At 37.5% G+C, this 17,644-nt stretch overlaps 1 protein-coding gene across 1 annotated transcript in view; it reads left to right on the forward strand.

The window, feature by feature from the left end:
* TMEM232 (transmembrane protein 232) overlaps positions 1 to 17,644 on the forward strand; it is a gene marked incomplete at its 3' end in the record, with an annotated part of 116,870 nt that overhangs the window by 96,453 nt on the left and 2,773 nt on the right. Inside the window, exon 12 of the mRNA XM_083353505.1 lies at positions 14,720 to 14,813. Coding sequence (XP_083209631.1) covers positions 14,720 to 14,813 — 94 coding nt within the window. The remainder of the gene's footprint in view (positions 1 to 14,719; positions 14,814 to 17,644) is intronic.

Consider the following 17,644-nt stretch of genomic DNA (forward strand, 5'->3'; position numbering starts at 1 on the left):
ATCCAAGATGACTTTCATAATTGTGCTCTCTTCCAGCTGTAGCTGGATGTGCAGGGAATTGAACCTATATTAAGTCTTTATTTGCACACATAGTTTGTACTGAGTAACAATCCATTCCCATAGATACTCTTTCATAGCTTACTGTGTTTATGTTACCATATGTATAATAATGAATTCTGACATTTATTTTATCACAAGCACCACAAGAGAAATAAGTTCCATTTATATTTCAAATATATGTTCTTATATTAAAGCTAGTGGAACAAAGTAGTGACAAAGGGTTTTTTTTGTATATGTATATGTATCCTATTTCTATTGCAGACAAGTGCAAGTATTTACATTATAACCGAAGTTCAATTTGTATATACATTTTTCCTTTTCAGCTTAACCTCCAGGGAATCACACACACTTTGACAGTCTCTAATTAGGCCAGTTTCCATCTTAGGCTCACTTGGTTCTTCACCAAGTTTGGGGATGAATCCTACTAAGAAGTAAAAAGAACAAAACTTTTTTATCTTTATCTTTCTTTATCTTTATTAGACTTATATACTGCCCTTCTCCCGTAGGACTCAGGGCGGTTCACAAGGTTTTAAAAATAATAATACAACAATTACAAAAATTAAGAACAGTTAAAATGATTACATTTAGACCTTGAATAAATATAAAACCCCAATTAAAATCCAATTAAAACCCCAATTAATACTCTCAGTCCAGGCCAGAAAGCTCAAAGAGCCAAGTCTTCAGGTCCCGGCAGAATAAGCAAAGGTCAGGGGCAGTCCTAAGCTCTACGGGCAGCTGGTTCCAAAGGGCAGGCATGCCCACAGAGAAGGCCCTCCCCCTGGGTATTATCCGCCGGCAATCTTTTACCGGCGGTACCCTGAGAAGACCCTCCCTGTGGGAGCGCACAGGACGAAGGAAGCTTGATGCTGGCAGCAGGTGTTCCCTCAGATATCCCGGACCCAAGCCATTTAGGGCTTTATAGGTCATCACCAGCACCTTGAATCTCACCTGGAGGGCAACCGGAAGCCAATGCAGCTCGCGAAGCAGAGGTGTTACATGGGAGTATCAGGAAGCCCCCATCACAACTCGCACGGCTGCATTCTGCACCAGCTGAAGCCTCCGAGTGGTCCTCAAGGGCAGCCCCATGTAGAGAGCGTTGCAGCAGTCTAACTGGGAGGTCATGAGCGCATGAGTGACTGTGCGCAAGGCATCTCGGTCCAGATAGGGCCGCAAATGGTGCACCAGGTGGACCTGGGCAAAAGCCCCCCTGGTCACGGCTCCTATATGGTCTTCAAAACTGAAACACGAATCCAGGAGGACGCTCAAGTTGCGAGCCCTATCGACAGGGGGTAACACCTCACCCCCCCATCATTAAAGGTGGAATGAACTGGTTAGTCCGAGATGCCGGTATGCACAGCCACTCAGTTTTGGCAGGATTGAGACAAAGCCTGTTTCTCCCCATCCAGACCTGGACCGCCTCCAGGCAACGGGACATCACGGCGAGGGCATCACTGGGTTGGTTCGGGGTGGAGAAAAAAAGTTGGGTATCATCAGCATACTGATGATACCCCACCCCAAAACCCCAGCGGCTTCATATAGATGTTGAACAGGAGGGGAGAGAGAACCAACCCCTGAGGAACTCCACAAACGAGAGGCCTCGGGGCAGACCTCTGCCCTCCCATCAACACCGACTGCGAGCGGCCCAGGAGATAGGAAGAGAACCACTGCAAAACAGTGCCTCCCACTCCCAACCCCCTGAGACGCCGCAGTAGGATACCATGGTTGATGGTATCAAAAACTGCTGAGAGATCTAATAGAACTAGGACAGAGGAACAACCCCTGTCCCGGGCCCGCCAGAGATCATTCACCAGCACCACCAATGCTATCTCCGTGCTGTACCTTGGCCTGAAACCCAATTGGTACGGGTCCAGATAATCAGTTTCCTCCAGGAACAGAGGAAGCTGATGCACCACCACACTCTCAACAACCTTCACCAAAAAGCGAAGGTTGGAGACCGGACGATAGTTGTTTTAAATCTGTGGGTCCAGGGCAGGCTTCTTGAGAAGGGGCCTCACCACCGCCTTCTTCAAAGCGGCGGGGAAGACATCCTCACTCAAAGAGGCAGATATTACTGCCTGGAACCAGCTCCGTGTCTCCTCCCGAGCCGCATAAATCAGCCAGGAGGGACACGAGTCCAATAAACAGGTGGTGGAACTCAGCCTCCCCATAATCCTGTCCACATCATCAGGGGAAACAGGATCGAACTCAGTCCAGATAACATGCTCAAGACCGTCCGATTCCTCCACATCAGACTCTGCCCAGTTAGACTCCAAACCGGCCCGGATCTTAGCGATTTTGTCCATCAGATGATGACTAAACTCCTCAGCCCGCCCCTGCAAGGGCTCCTCCCTCACCTCCTGATTAAGGAGGGAGCGAGTCACCCTAAACAGGGCGGCCGGGCGATTATCTGCGGACGTGATGAGGGCAGCAAAGTAATTAGCCTTCGCTGTCCTCATCGCCACAAGATAAGACCTTATAAAGGTTCTTAACTGCAATTGGTCAGATTCGGAATGGCTGGACCTCCAACCGCTCTCTAGACCCCGTCTCCGATGCTTCATCTCCTGGAGCTCCACAGAAAACCATGGAGCCCAACGGGATCTGTGCTGGGTCAGGGGTTGCAAGGGTACAACACGGTTGAGTGCCTCAGTGGCCGCCCTTTCCCAGGCACCCACCAAGGCATCAACTGGGCTGTGAGTGAGGGTGATGGGTATAGACCCAAGCGCCATCTGGAACCGTTCTGGGTCCATTAGGTGCCTGGGGCGGAACCACCTGGTCAGTTCCGCAGCGCAGTGGCGGGGGGGGTGACATAATGGAAGACCAGCCGCAGGAGATGATGATCGGACCATGACAGGGGAACAATGACTGGCAAACCCCCTCCCAGATCATCCAACCACTGTCCAGACAGGAACACCAGGTCGAGAGTGTGACCCCCCACATGAGTCGGGCCTTGAATTACCTGGGTCAGGTCCATGGCCATCATGGAAGCCATGAACTCCCCGGCTAACTCCGACGACCCTCCCAGGGAAGGCAGGTTGAAGTCACCCAGAACTATAAGCCTGGGGAACTCCACCACCAACCCTGAGAGGGTGTCGAGTAGCCCGGGCAGGGCTGTTGCCACACAGCTGGGCACTAGATATGTGAGCAACAAGCCCATCTGAGCCCGGGGGCTGCATCTCAGGAGGAGGGACTCACTCCCGCCAATCTGGACAATGGTGGTCTCCTGCGAACATAAAGTCTCCCGAATAACCACCGCCACCCCTCCACCCCTACCCTGAGCCCGTGGCCGGTGTAGCACATGGAAAACTGGGGGGCATAACTCGGTCAGAGCCCAACCAAGTTTCCGTAATCACTGTTTCATGTAGCTGAAGAATGTTTTCTATTTTTCCTCTTCCTTAGTAAGCTGAGGAAGGCTTTTTATTTCCTATTTGCTGTAGATTTCAATTTTAAGGAATCAGTTATTCTTCTAGCATGTTACAAAGTTGGCATTACAAGAAAAGAGATGAGGTTGTGCAGTCCTGAATTTCAAAAAGAGCAGCTTGAGAGAGTGTTTGCATTAGAAAAACTGTCCCAAGAATATATATATCCCAAGCAGATATATCTATTCAGTATGCTTCTTTTAAGTCATTTTTCCAGTAAGCTGTTATAAAAATGTATTCTGTTTCCAAGAAGAAAAACATTCACTGTCAAAGGAAGCCAGAAGCTAGTCATTTGCCAATAATCCCTTAGATACCATTGAGACTGTTCATGAATAGTTATAGGAATTATATACAAATACATGTTTAAGTAGATAGTGCATAACAATGATGTTAAAGCAGAAAAACTCATATCTATCTTTTGAATTTTCCTAAGAACGTTTGAAAGAAGTCCCAGAATAATGCAAAAGTTATAATAATAGTTGTTCAAGCATGTCTGCAAATGAGTCCCTGCTTCCTCCATCCTGTGTTTCTTAGTAGATACCAAGGCAATTTTTATTCCTTGAGTTTCCAAGAAAAACTGTGTCCATAGAATAATAGCTCAGTAGGAAAAGCTGAACTGTATTATAAGAGCATATTTCAACTTGTACCTAAGTTTTGCCCTGTAATTTTTGTGAATTTTAACTGGTCCTTCTCAATTTGTTTCTTAGTAAAAGCTCTGTAAAGGAAAACTTGGAGAAAACTACATATCCCATATTGTGAACTACAGGATGCACAAATATGGCTTATAATATTAAGCTAATCTGTTCCTTAAATTAAGAAGAAAAAGCATGAAAAAGCCCTTAAATATAAGTGAAAATTTTTTCCTGTCTCATGTGTGGTTTAACTTTTTTTTACAGCATAAAAGCATGCATATTTGGAGAGCCTATAAATCTACATGATATTCTTGAGTAATAGATTGCAGCATTAAAGAGCAATCTGTCAGGCAGTGCTGTGGCCCAAATCCTATTCACTGTAATCCTTATTAATGAATGGAGCTGAAAACCAAGAGTGCTAGTTTAGTTGTACTTTTTGTTATTATGCAGAACTATTATTTATTATTCCTGCCCAACAAAGCTGAAAATTAGGTTATTCTTTAAGCATTTTATTTATCACATTTTGACTCATTAATCAGTACAGTACTCAGAATAAAATCAGTGTCAGCTAATCATATTTCTTTCTGACTAAGTATTCATCATATTTATATATTTGAATTTCTTTACTATTATATTAATAAAACAATGAAGTTAATTTGAAATCTGATTATTTATTGAGGTATTAGATTAACTTTCAGTCTTGGAATTGTTGATACTAGAGGTGTTTGGGGATTACTCTGAATTTTAATATGTATTTAGTTTACTAAGATTATCTACACTCTTGGTTGGGGAATGTGAGCCCATTCACATGTTGCTAAACTATACTTTTCAGGTGTCCCAACAGTGTATGGGAGACCAGTAATTTAGAAACATCTGGAGTGAGTCAAGTTATTCATACATGTTACATAACCTGGGAATAGGTCCCATTAAATTCACTAGAATTTAAGTTTGAGGAAACATATATAGAGTATGCTAGCACAGGATTTTATGGGTGTGAGTGTGTTTGTGTAATTGAATGTATGTATATAGTTTGGTGGGTCAAATCCTGAGTGCTGCGTAACAGAGTGAGCGCCTGTTACTCGTCCCAGCTTCTGCCAACCTAGCAGTTCGAAAGCACGTAAAAATGCAAGTAGAAAAATAGGGACCACTATGGTGGGAAGGTAACAGCACTCCGTGCGCCTTTGGCGTCTAGTCATGCCAGCCACATGACCACGGAGACGTCCTCGGACAAGCGCTGGCTCTTCGGCTTTGAAACGGAGATGAGCACCAGCCCCTAGAGTTGGAAACGACGAGGACGCATGTGTGGGGAACCTTTACCTTTACCTCTACTTATATGTGTACATATACACACACAGATATATACATACATATATACATTCAATCACTCACACAAACATACACACATACACATATATATTTACAATATTTTACCTAAATGGTATTTTTCAATTTATAGCTGGCAAAAAGTGCTGTTTTTCCCATTGTTATATATGTCTGTCCCTTTGCAGACTGCCTAGCTACCATGCTTCCTGATTTGAGACATACCATATAGGAAGACTTTCTTTATGGTGTCTTCATGCTTTAGAATTTAATTGAAGCAATGAAAGCCATGGAAGCTTCAGAATTTTAGAAAATTTGTGAAATAATCTATATGATACCTGGGAATAAAGTTATACTCTGTTTAAAATAAACACCTCTGTTTTCACTCTATGTAGTGAGGTAACTCCAAAAACACTGAAACCATCCATGAGAATTTCGCTGAAAATTTATTCTCCTTTGAAAAAAATAAAACAAAATCATATTCTTTTCTTTGAAACAGATGAAATGGTAAAGAATACAATATTTTTAAAGCAGTTTTACAATTTTGGCACAAAAACAGACACTATATAACAGCATTGCTGAAAAAGCCACTGATAAAAATATTTAATCTAGAAATGTATTCATTAACATTGATAAACATTTGATCATTATATTTTATACACTTATTTGTTCATGTATTTTATGCATAAATTATATACTGTACATAGGATTATGTTTAAGTTGTACATGGTTAAGGACTTTTTATTTTTTTAAAAAAACCTTTCACTCTTTTCTGGGTTATGATATTATTGCATTCAAAATTGCTTCACAAAGTTGGGTTCTTCCCCGATGCCCCAGAGCAAATATTGCTCTGATTGTGTCCTGATAGCTGGAAGATGGTCCCAGGCATGCACTGTGGATATGTGGAAGCCTCTTCCAGCTATTGTAAATGTTAAAAGGTAGTCACAGAAATAGGAAGTGTCTTGATGAGGTCTATAGCATATATTTTGTATGTCAGCAAGGCAAATAGGATTGCTTCTCTCGTATGAAATGCTTTGTAAACCAAAGTAATGCATTTCACACAAGTCTGACAGATGTAGCATTGTGCCCCACCCCATGACTGAAAATTAAAGGCATGTAGCCTTGGATTTCACAGGGAGTATGTATAGCAGAGCACAGCACATATGTAGGCATGTATGTAGCAGAGCTATGTAATCATAAGTACCAGGACCCCATGAAATGTCTCATCATTTAAAAGCTTCCACTTTTGCTTTCTCTTCTATGGATATTTTTGCAATAGACAGCTGGTTTATAGGAACACTTATGATAAGGGCATAATGAAAAGTAGCAGATTTTCTTAATATACTAGATAAAATTCCAAATGAGCCCATTGACCCAAAATGGTTGTCTTTCCCTGATATATAATTATTATTGTTAGTAGATAATAGCAACCTTATCAATTATAATTTCATAGTTGAGTGATCTTGGTGAAATAATTACAAATTGACAGCAACATAAATTATACTATAACTATAATAGCATCACTACACCATCATAAATTCACTATATGAGTATAACTTAGAATTACACCTGTGCTCGGCATATCCTGCCCTTGACTTTGTCCAGATAGGCTAGAGTAATTTGGGGATAGGATTGTATTATAAGATTTGAACATATTTCTCATGGATTACAAAACATTAAACATTCATGTTTTTGTACCGAAAGATTAAGTGGTTTTGTAGAAAGTAAGAATACAATTTTGATAAGGCTGGTCTTCTCTAAAATGAGTGCAAGACCCCAAGAATTCATTCTCTTAGTATATCACCAAACTGCTGCTCAGGGAAAATACTATGAGGAGATAATAGTTTTCAAGCAGCAATAGAACCTCTTAGTCTACAAAACAAAGCTGGATAAATATTAATTCTTCCTAACTGACTGAAGATTATTCATGACTTGAGAACAATTAGAGAGTTGTATAATTTGCTAACTAGCTGGAAATAAAGAAAAAAATCATACTAATAACAAGTTGTATAATAGGTGATTTATGAAAATAACAACAATAATAACTTGCCCACAAAAGCTTTTACTTTATACTAAGAAATTATGAATATTTGAACAAAAAATTTCTAAAAGGAATTGCTATGTTTTATTGGGTAGAATAAGATCCCTTTGAAATCAGTAGGACTGTAGTTTTAGTGGGATTGGATCATCAAATCAGGTTACCAGAATTATATTGTATGTTCTAGATGCCAGTTGTACCACAGTTGTGGTTGGGGAATTGCTTAATACCACTGTTATTGCTTCTTATAATTGGAGCTGGTTCCTACTTGTACTTGTCCAAATTTATAGAGGTAGACTTCAAGACTGAGGCTGTTAGAAATTCCATTGAATATATTTAGCACATATCACGCTTAGGTGAACCAAACCTTAAAATAAATTGATAGCAAAGGGACCATGCTGTGAATAAGCAAACTCTCTTAAGCATTCTGACCTTACCATTGAAATCATTATACCTGTGGGTTTCCCTCCCACTGCCCCAGGCTCTAAATAACAGATATAATGATATGCTGACATTCTGGATGGATCAGATCTGCTGTGTTAAACATAAGGGCTCAGAAAACCACTACATGATAAACTCTTGAGAGCAAGAGAGCCAAGTTTGTATCGTCTTTCATTGCCAACACAACTGAGCTATTCTTCCTCAAGCAAACATAAACCTTCTCAGTGCCTGTCCATAAAAGTGAGGCGTTTAACTAATCAGACTCCCTTAATGGCTAAGGTACAGCCGGGGAACAATTGAACCTGCAATTAAGGCTGAGATAGACATGACACTGCTGATGTCAGGCATTGTGACTTAAATAACATTTTCCCAGTAGTCAACTGTGCACAAAAGTGCTGAAAAAGTTGGCAGTGTTTCAGTTGCTTATTATTTATTATGCCATTTTATAGAGGGTTTATTGGCAAAATGCCATAGTTTGCAGCTATCAGCTCCAGACCATTTAAAGCAAACCGTGCACTCACTTTTAAGAATTGAGACATTTGTATTGAGGTGTACATATCTTTCACTACTTAATGTTAAGCCTCATCACCCCCATATTATTTAATGTACATTAGCCTCATACTGTGTGCACATAGTAGTATACTACATATTGAAGGAATTATTATCTGACATGTTTGACATAAATAAAATGACTTCAATTACCAACCTAGCAGGAGGTCAATGTGAAGTCCCTCCTTAAATTAAAAAATTACAATTCAGCACATCTCTTTGTATTTTAAAAAAAGGGAAAACACTTTTTACACTAGGTTCCAATGACAAGCAATCAAAAAAGATTCAGGGAAGCATTAATTTATAATCACGAAACCAGATGAAACAATCAAGCATTTAAATCCAGAAATGAGAAAAAAAAAAGCCTAGACGAATATTTGATGTGCACAGACACACTCTGATGGGCTGTAATTATGGCCATTTAATTGAAAGGATATAATTAAGAGAGTTTATCATTAGAAGAAAAACAACATATATCCTAAACAAAAATAAAATGCAAAGTATATCTGAGATGAAAGGTTTCACTGAAAACAAAAAGGAAATAGGCAACTGTTGCTAACAGTAGATTATTTTTCATATATACGTATCTGATTTCACTGTATAAGAATTGTATGGAAATATATGTATATTAATGGAAAGTATAAGATTGTGACCAATTATTTTATTGTTTTAAAGTATCTCCTGCTATCTTGTGTTAAACAGTTAAATTAATAGTTAATAGGCATACTTTGAGCTTTTGAAGTATATTGTTAAACTTCTCTGTAAACAATCATACTAAGTCCCTCTATCTTGGTCATATCTATCATTTCTCTCTCTCTCTCTCCCTCCCTCCCTCCCTCCCTCCCTCCCTCCCTCCCTCTCTCTCTCTCTCTCTCACTCCCTCTCTCTCTCTCCTATATCTTTCATATATCATCTCTCTCTCACACACATCTCTATGTATTTCAATACATAAGGATTTGCTTAAAAAATCTCCCTGAAAAATATGGAAGCAAGAAAGAACCAAATTTTGGATAAATGGAGCATGATTAGAAGTTTAATATATCATGATTATTATTTTCCATTTTGTGTATAGCCTGATATTTCCTTTCTAAAATATATTTTTGAGTGTCATAATAATAAGAACAATATAAACTACAGTAGAATGAGATAGGAAAAAGAGAATGGGAGAAATAAAAGAAAAAGCTAAAAGTACAAAAAAGTAAAAGGCAGATGAAGAAAAAGAAGAAAATTAGAAAAAATAAAATATAAAAAAGATATAAAGAAATGGCTTCTGATCTTCACAACAGTTGCAAATACAATTATAGTTTAACTTCTGTCTCTAAAGTTTCATCATTATTGTCATCTTTCTATGGCCAATCCTGTCTAATCATAAAAATCATAAATCACATTCATTTTTTTCATTTTAAGCTAAAGTCCATGAGGGTTTAATCTGGTATTTTCTTAATTATTTACAACTCATGTCAGTCACATTTTTACTGATAATATAAACATTAATACAGCAATCTTTCTCAAATGTCAAATATATTTATTTTAATTAATTAATTAATAAAATTATTTATTCATTGTCCACTTCCAAAAAAACTTGAATTGATTTATAATGCAAGGCAAAACAACTATTTAAATGATCAGCAAGTCAGTTTGACTAAGGCAGCTGAAGTAACATCAGCATCTCTATGTTCATAGTGCTAAAAAAAATCTTTAAATCCCTTTTCAATGCTTGGAGGCTGGGGACATTCCTTATTTTAGGAAACTGGCTGTTTATCAATATATATTTATGTCTGTGCGTATGCGCACATACACAAGTGAATGACAGTGGTGAGTGATTTAAAAAAGGCTGTTTTTAATATCTTGTTTAAGCATAAGGCTGTTATGGCAATGGAATGATTTTAAATCTAAGATTATGGCTGATTTCATTGTTGATAAAATATTGAGTAAATTAATAAATGATACACAATAATGGAAATCTTAAATGTAGGACAGATCATTTTTGTTTGCGCCTGGAATAGTTCTTGGGAAAAAAGGACGTAAAAGAAAACAAGTGTATGTTCCTATATGTAAAAGAGGTAGGAGGAGGAGGAGGAGGAGGAGGAGGAGGAGGAGGAGGAGGAGGAGGAGGAGGAGGAGGAGGAGGAGGAGGAGGAGGAGGAGGAGGAGGAGGAGGAGGAGGAGGAGGAGGAATTTCCTTACTTGGACAGAAAGCAGTGTTCCAACCTGCTGAATGATTGAGGGGCAATTTAACACATATTTTTCTATATTTTGGCAGAAATGAGGAAATAAAAGGACAAATTCTTACTTTAAGATTTCAGGAAATAATAAGTTGTCAAGTGGACAGAAAAAATGCCCAATCTGCTTTCCCCTTTCTGTGTTGAGAGGAGGGGAAAAATACAGAGATTGTTTAGCAAACTGAACAGTGATAGATCTGCTAATTATCATCCTAATTAAAGGGCTTCACTTCTTCAAGGCTGCATAGATTTGGAAATTTCAATTACAGATTACGCCAGAATTTTAAGATTATTTCTTTCACATTCAATATAAGAAAGAAAGGCATAGCAGTTTAGTTTGTATGTCTGTGCATAATAATTATCCTTCTGTCTGTTTCTTAAATAAGGAAGCATACTTCATACTCTGGCTTTCAATGAAGGTTAGCAAAGAAGGTAATAGAGGTAGATAAGATTCCATTGTTTATTTTTTTTTAAAATCAGGAGTGCCATCTGCTTACCAAGCATGTGTCCTCTTGACAGCATTTTAAATATTCTTTTTTTTATGTTGCCCAAATTTTGCTAAGTCAGGGGATCATGGAACTACCTAGCCATCCAGATTTGCCTGCTAGTCATCTTCCAATTTGTCTGTGTATTTCTGTCCTTCTCTGTGGGCGCCCCGGAGCTATGGAATCGGTTACCGGTTGAGCTCCGGATGGCGCCCGACCTTCGCTCCTTCCGTCGCGATCTAAAGACATTCTTATTTGAACAAGCCGGCCTGGCCTGATGGGGGATGGGTGGGTTTTTTTATTGTTATTTTAATATTTGTATTCACTGTTTTTAGTTGGGCATATGTTTAATTCCTTTTAACTTTTGTATTTTTGTATTTTTTATATATTTGCCCTGTTCACCGCCCTGAGTCCTCCGGGAGAAGGGTGGTATATAATTATATTATTATTATTATTATTATTATTATTATTATTATTATTATTATTATTATTATTATTATTATTATTATTAATTTGTATGCCAGTTTCACTATAGAAGCTACATTTCCTTTTCTGATTTTATATATTCAATTTCTTTTGCTTCCTCCATTCTTTTACTTACATCTTTCCTGTGTATTCTATAACACTGCTTATACCAAAATGGAATTGTATGATGGGTATGCATGTATGTTTGTGTGTATCCATATGTGTATTTGTATATGTATCTGTTTGTGTATTTGTATGTATGCAAAGCTATGCATGGTAAGAGAGTCAATGGCTGTATAGTGAGCTGACCAAAGGAGGTCATGGAAGCTGCTGATTCAGAAACGTCTCACAATATACAGTACAGAGGTTTCCACCCCGATTCCAACACCCCAAGACTATGAAGCTGGAAAGAGGATGGGTGGGGTCTGATAAGTGTCAAACTGTCCTTTATGAAATTCAGAACATCCAGGAATAATCAGTAAGATGGTACCAAAAGATGAACTGTTGAGAGACTGTGTGATATGGGAATAAGTTGAAGGAGAGAAAGTACCATGGCAAGACAATACCCTTGATCTTGGGATGGCCTATCAACAGATATCTGAGCTGACTGATATTGGTAAATCCTACCAGTGGCTGGAAAAGGTTGGAATAAAAGACAACACTGAAGCACTGATCATTACAGCACAAGAATAAGCACTATGTACTAGATCCACGGAAATAGGAGTCTACTATAGTAGACTGAACTCAAGGTGCAGACTACACAGAGAGCCTCAGAAACAGTCCAACACATAGTGGCAGAGTATAAGATGCAGGCAGGAACAGCACTCACTGAATGGTACAACTAAATAGCTGGCATTATGTACAAATATATCTGTGCAGTATATGGTTAGATCCTCCAAAGTCCAGATGGGAGATTCCACAGCAGGTCATGGAGAATAACAGGGCTAAGATCCTGTGGGACTTCCAGATCCAGACAGACAGGTACTCACCAATCACCCAGATATAATGATAATAGACAAGGACTAGATGACTGTTGTGATAAATATAGTGGTGCCAAATGACAGCAACTTCAGGAGGAAAAAGCATGCTGGTGAAGTACCTAGGCCTAGAGGAGGAACTAGAAAGAATGTGGAAAGCAAAAGTTAAAGTGATGGTAGGAGACTCAGCCTGTGACTCCTAAGCTGGGAGAGTGACTCCAACAGATCCGAGGAACAACAAAAGAACTCTTGGTCCAGAAGAGGGCAGTGGTGGAAATAGCTAAGATACTGTGCAGAACCCTCAAACTTCCAGGCCTCTGGTAAAGAACCTGATATTGATTAGGGACTGAAAGGGATTTTGTTTGTTTGTTTATTACATGCCTACATATGTCAAGAGAGCCAACTGGCAGAATTTGATCACTGAATCATGAACAATGAATATACAAGCTACATAAAAGGACAATTGCACCTCAGTCCAATAGTGACTTGTACAGAGGGGTCACCAAACCTTTTCAGAATAATTATTTACTAACTACTGGATTTTAACTTGATGGTTGACAAACTGGGTGGAAGTTTCTTAATGTGGGTGTGAGAAAAACTGAATCAGCAATAAGCACACAATCCTCCAAAAGTTCATGGAAAGCATAACCAAAGCACTTCCATCTATTTAATCACAGAATAGATGAGGGATACCAGAAGTAGCTATTTTTTTCTTAGATTCTCATTAATTTGGAATCCTTATAGTTGTATGACTTAATTGAAGAAAAGCTCTATCATGGTTATTTCTAATGAGTTTCTATCTTTCACTCTCATCGTTTCATAGTATAGTCCCCTAAAAGGGCTGATTGAAGAGTCCATATCTACTTTAAATTTCATTGGAAATATTGTAATTTTCTTTATTTTTACTCATGAATCATGAACACTGGGCTTGCAAGATTCATCTTAAATTAATTCAAAGCCATTTTTGTGCATATAGCAAATGATCAATTGCATGGCAGGTGCCATTGAATTAGTATCAGAATAAAAATATGCCAAATTTCTCCTGGTGTAATAATACCACCAAAACTTTTAGAGAATTGCCATAAAGGGGCTGAATGGAATATAATAAACCAGATAGGCAAAAATATGAGAAGTGAAAAAAAGAGAAAACTGAACAAAAACATTTTGTCAACAGAACTTGATTATTTGTTAAAACAGGTGATAAAACAGCTATAATAGCAACTTCTCCATTATACTTTTCTATAATTCATTTCTGAGGTTATGTCAACAGAAATGAATGAAATTTCCCTATTGTCAACTGGCTGCTCCTATAGGCAAAGGACAATTTTGGTAATTTGTCCTAAATCCCATAAACATCAGAGCTATCTCGTATAGTTTTCTAGAAGATGGATGAGCAAGCTGTGTTTTAAAGCCCTAAACATCTTAGGCTTAGGATACTTAAAGAGACTTTCATATTGAATTTTGTCTGCTTATTAAAAAAAAAGCAGGGATAGTACTCTGTTTGTAATTGGTTAGAATATATGAGAGGGATTTCTTAGCTGTGACATCTAATTTCAGGAACTTCCTGCCTGCATATTGTTATTTACTTAAGTTCATTTGAACAAACTTTTTATCTGCATGTTGGTTAATTTTGAGTATTCACTTTTTAGTTTGTTTTAGTGTTTAGATTTTTTTTCCTTTGGAAAAGGAAAAACACAGCATATTTTAATGGGATGAAATTATGGAAATGTGTTGATAATGAGCATGTGTTATATTTTAGTCACAAAACTGCAGCAACTAATAATTTTTATGATTATAATTATAACTTAAACTCAGAGTAATTATATAGCCAGACATAAGTACAGAAATAAAATATATGAGATGCAGCTTATAAATGTGGGTTGTTTTTTTTTTACTATATCTACTAAATAGATTGCACATAAAACAGCATTGCACTGGAGATATAACACAGATTTAGAATATTGCCCTCTAGAAAACAACTCATAACTTTTCTTTGGATATGTAAAAGTTAGCATGTAATGGATGTGTGTCTAACTAGTCTTCGCGATATATCAAAACACTGAAAAACTTGATATCTCTTAGGTGTTAACATTTTCCCCTCTTTTTTTTCTAAGGGAAGAACTTTTGCAAGCTGGTGTACCAAAATATCCATATCCCGATTACCTTACACGTACTGATATGGAACTAAGGAGAATCATAAATGCTCAGGTAAGATTGGGGATTGAAATGTATATTTGCATTAATGGAGCCAAAAACTGATAATTTACCACTATCAGTAAGTTTCGGGAACTCCTGAATTTTGGGAAATACACTTTATATTTTTTTGGAAATAATGTATTCTAACCAAGTTTAACTTTGTCATTACTACTTCACATATATATGAAGTTTTGATATATTTATCCATATTTTTAAGAATTGGAAAAAGTTGTCCTACTCTCAACCAGCAGGAAAACACCAAAAGTCTATCTTTTACAGGTTATAGAGCAGGGGTCCCCAACCCCGGTCTGTGGACTGGCACTGGTCCGCGGCATGCCAGAAACTGGGCTGCGCAAACAAGCAAAGCCCCATCCACGGAGTGCAGGCAGCACATGAAACCAGACTTCCTCCAATTCATGGAAAAACCTCTCCACAAAAGTGGTCCCTGGTGCCCAAAAGTTTGGGGGCCACTGTTATAGAGCATAATAGTGAGGATTTCAAGCCCATTAAGTCTAATATAGCTATTCTCAAGGCCATTTATTTTTTGGCCCTCTGTATGGGCTCTGTGTGCCAGATGCTGGCGAAAAGAGAAGACTAAAGAGAATATTGTAAAATAATGAAAAAATCTATACTTCCCTTCTTATGAATTAATGATTTCTTTGGTTATATATATCAAATTGGTAATGACTCTTAAACACATAGATTTTCTTATGGATATACACTATTCATATCACAACAGAAGCAATTTAAAATGAATAGATGTACTATGAATGAACAATAGAAAACATTGTTTAAATATAGTTCTTTACTTAAGCTATTTACATTACACACAGTTCTATCCCATGGGGGGAAAATGTTGCAGGACTGCAGGTGCTGTTTTAGGGTGCAGTCTGACTCTGGAATCAGTCTGTGACTTTGCTGGCCCATATTTTAGAAACTACCTCCCAACCAGTGGAAAATTTGAATATTATTTTCTCCATTTTTAATGAAATATTAGCAAGTTCAACTGATATACAACTTTAACTCATAGCATCAAGGTAGCCCAATTCATCATACAGACATTTAATTGTTTTACACAGCCAGTTAATATGTGAATGAGTTTTTGCATATTTATACAAAAATGAAAATCATCTTAAAAAGTGCCCCCTACAAATTATTATTCTGAATGTTCTCTTTTTTATTGGACACAATATAGTGCCATCATTTTATATTCAAATATTTTAGACTACAATGCTTATAGTAGTCAATATCTGGTATGGAACTGGCATCTGAAAGTACTTACTATATGGTCATCAATATAAGACAACAGCTGATAAATCTCATAGATCTAAAAATATTATATTATTTCCAAGTGAAATATTTGAACTTAACTATTATATTTTCATTGCCAAATTCTTATATCAACATGACAGGAAATTTAAACAATTGGATTTGAAAATACTTTAAATATTTGTTATAGTTTTATTTGCATTCCCAATTTCAGAATGGTAATTATTGACTTTTACATATGTTTTATTGTAAATAAACCTATTGCATATTATTTTGGGATCCATGAAAATTATCTTTCTTTTTAGAACCATGGAAACAGGAGAGATGGAGGGCTAATTAAGAATAACAAATATATGCATTATTAAAGAGACAATTATTCTAACTTTTCCTACTATACACAATACCTTCTGTTCATTTTATAGTTTCACGTTTATTTGAACTATGACAAATGTGTGATAAATAAAAAGTTTGTGTGTGTGTGTGTGTGTGTGTTGCTTTCCTGTATACCATGGTAAAATTTTTTTCATATATTCTTAATGTTTCATAAACCTGGTTTACACATGAAATAGATTTCAGAGATAAATTAGATGAATCGTTTCATGATTTGATGGCACATAATGAATCAATGCATCTTCCCCATTAGTAACATACATACTAAGTGACCTCTCATGTGTTGGATTCCTTTAGAAACAAATATGGCCAATACAATCATCCTAATTGCAGAGGAAAATGCAGTCCTAGGTATGAGTAGCATGAATATAGGTACATCCACTCTGTATATTTCCCAAAATCATCTCCATTATCTATGCAATCCCCCAATATATTCTATATTTGACAACTGAGCTGATTTATTTCCAGTTTAGCTGTAGCATATCCAGGATCACACTGAAGGATATTTTCCATTAGGAAGACTGAAACTCAGCTGAGTAAAGGACTATTTGCATTTCTTGCTTCACTCTGACACTTGTTCTCAAGCCAGATCCTCTGACTTCTCTGTAGAGGTTCAGTCATCAAGTTTTGCATCAAGTTTAAACTCAACCAAAGGAAAGGGGCTTGCTGGCTTTGTTGTGTGTGTGTGTAATCATCAGAGAAGCAAATACAATAGGAGCTGAAAATGTAGAGCAGCTGAAGCATTCTTTGTGTTTCTGTATTGATTCTCTAGGGACAAAGCAATAAAGTTTACTGTATTTTGAGATTTGCAAGAGTAATTGGATAATTTCAGATTGTTCTGGAGGGATGGAGTGTTGAGATGGTGGCAGTATGGAGGCACAATATCAATAAACATTGCCTTCATTCTTGCCATCTTTTGAAGAACTGTGCAGGGCTTCCCATCTTTCAAAAATGTTTAAAATCCATTATTATTAATCCTATTTCAGGACTGAATGAAGGAAATACACTTTTTCTGATATGCTAAACAAGCTGACACATTAATTCACCAAACAACTAAGTGCATTGAAATATATTTTATAACCCCATGATAACCAGAGCAAAAGCCTAAAAGCTTCCTGTTCGGTTACAATACTTCAGTAGGAGATCATTTTATTATTTAAGATTAGTCTGTCCACAAAATAATT

Source organism: Vipera ursinii, assembly GCF_947247035.1.
Source record: "Vipera ursinii genome assembly, chromosome: 2".
NCBI classification, from domain to species: Eukaryota; Metazoa; Chordata; class Lepidosauria; order Squamata; family Viperidae; genus Vipera; species Vipera ursinii.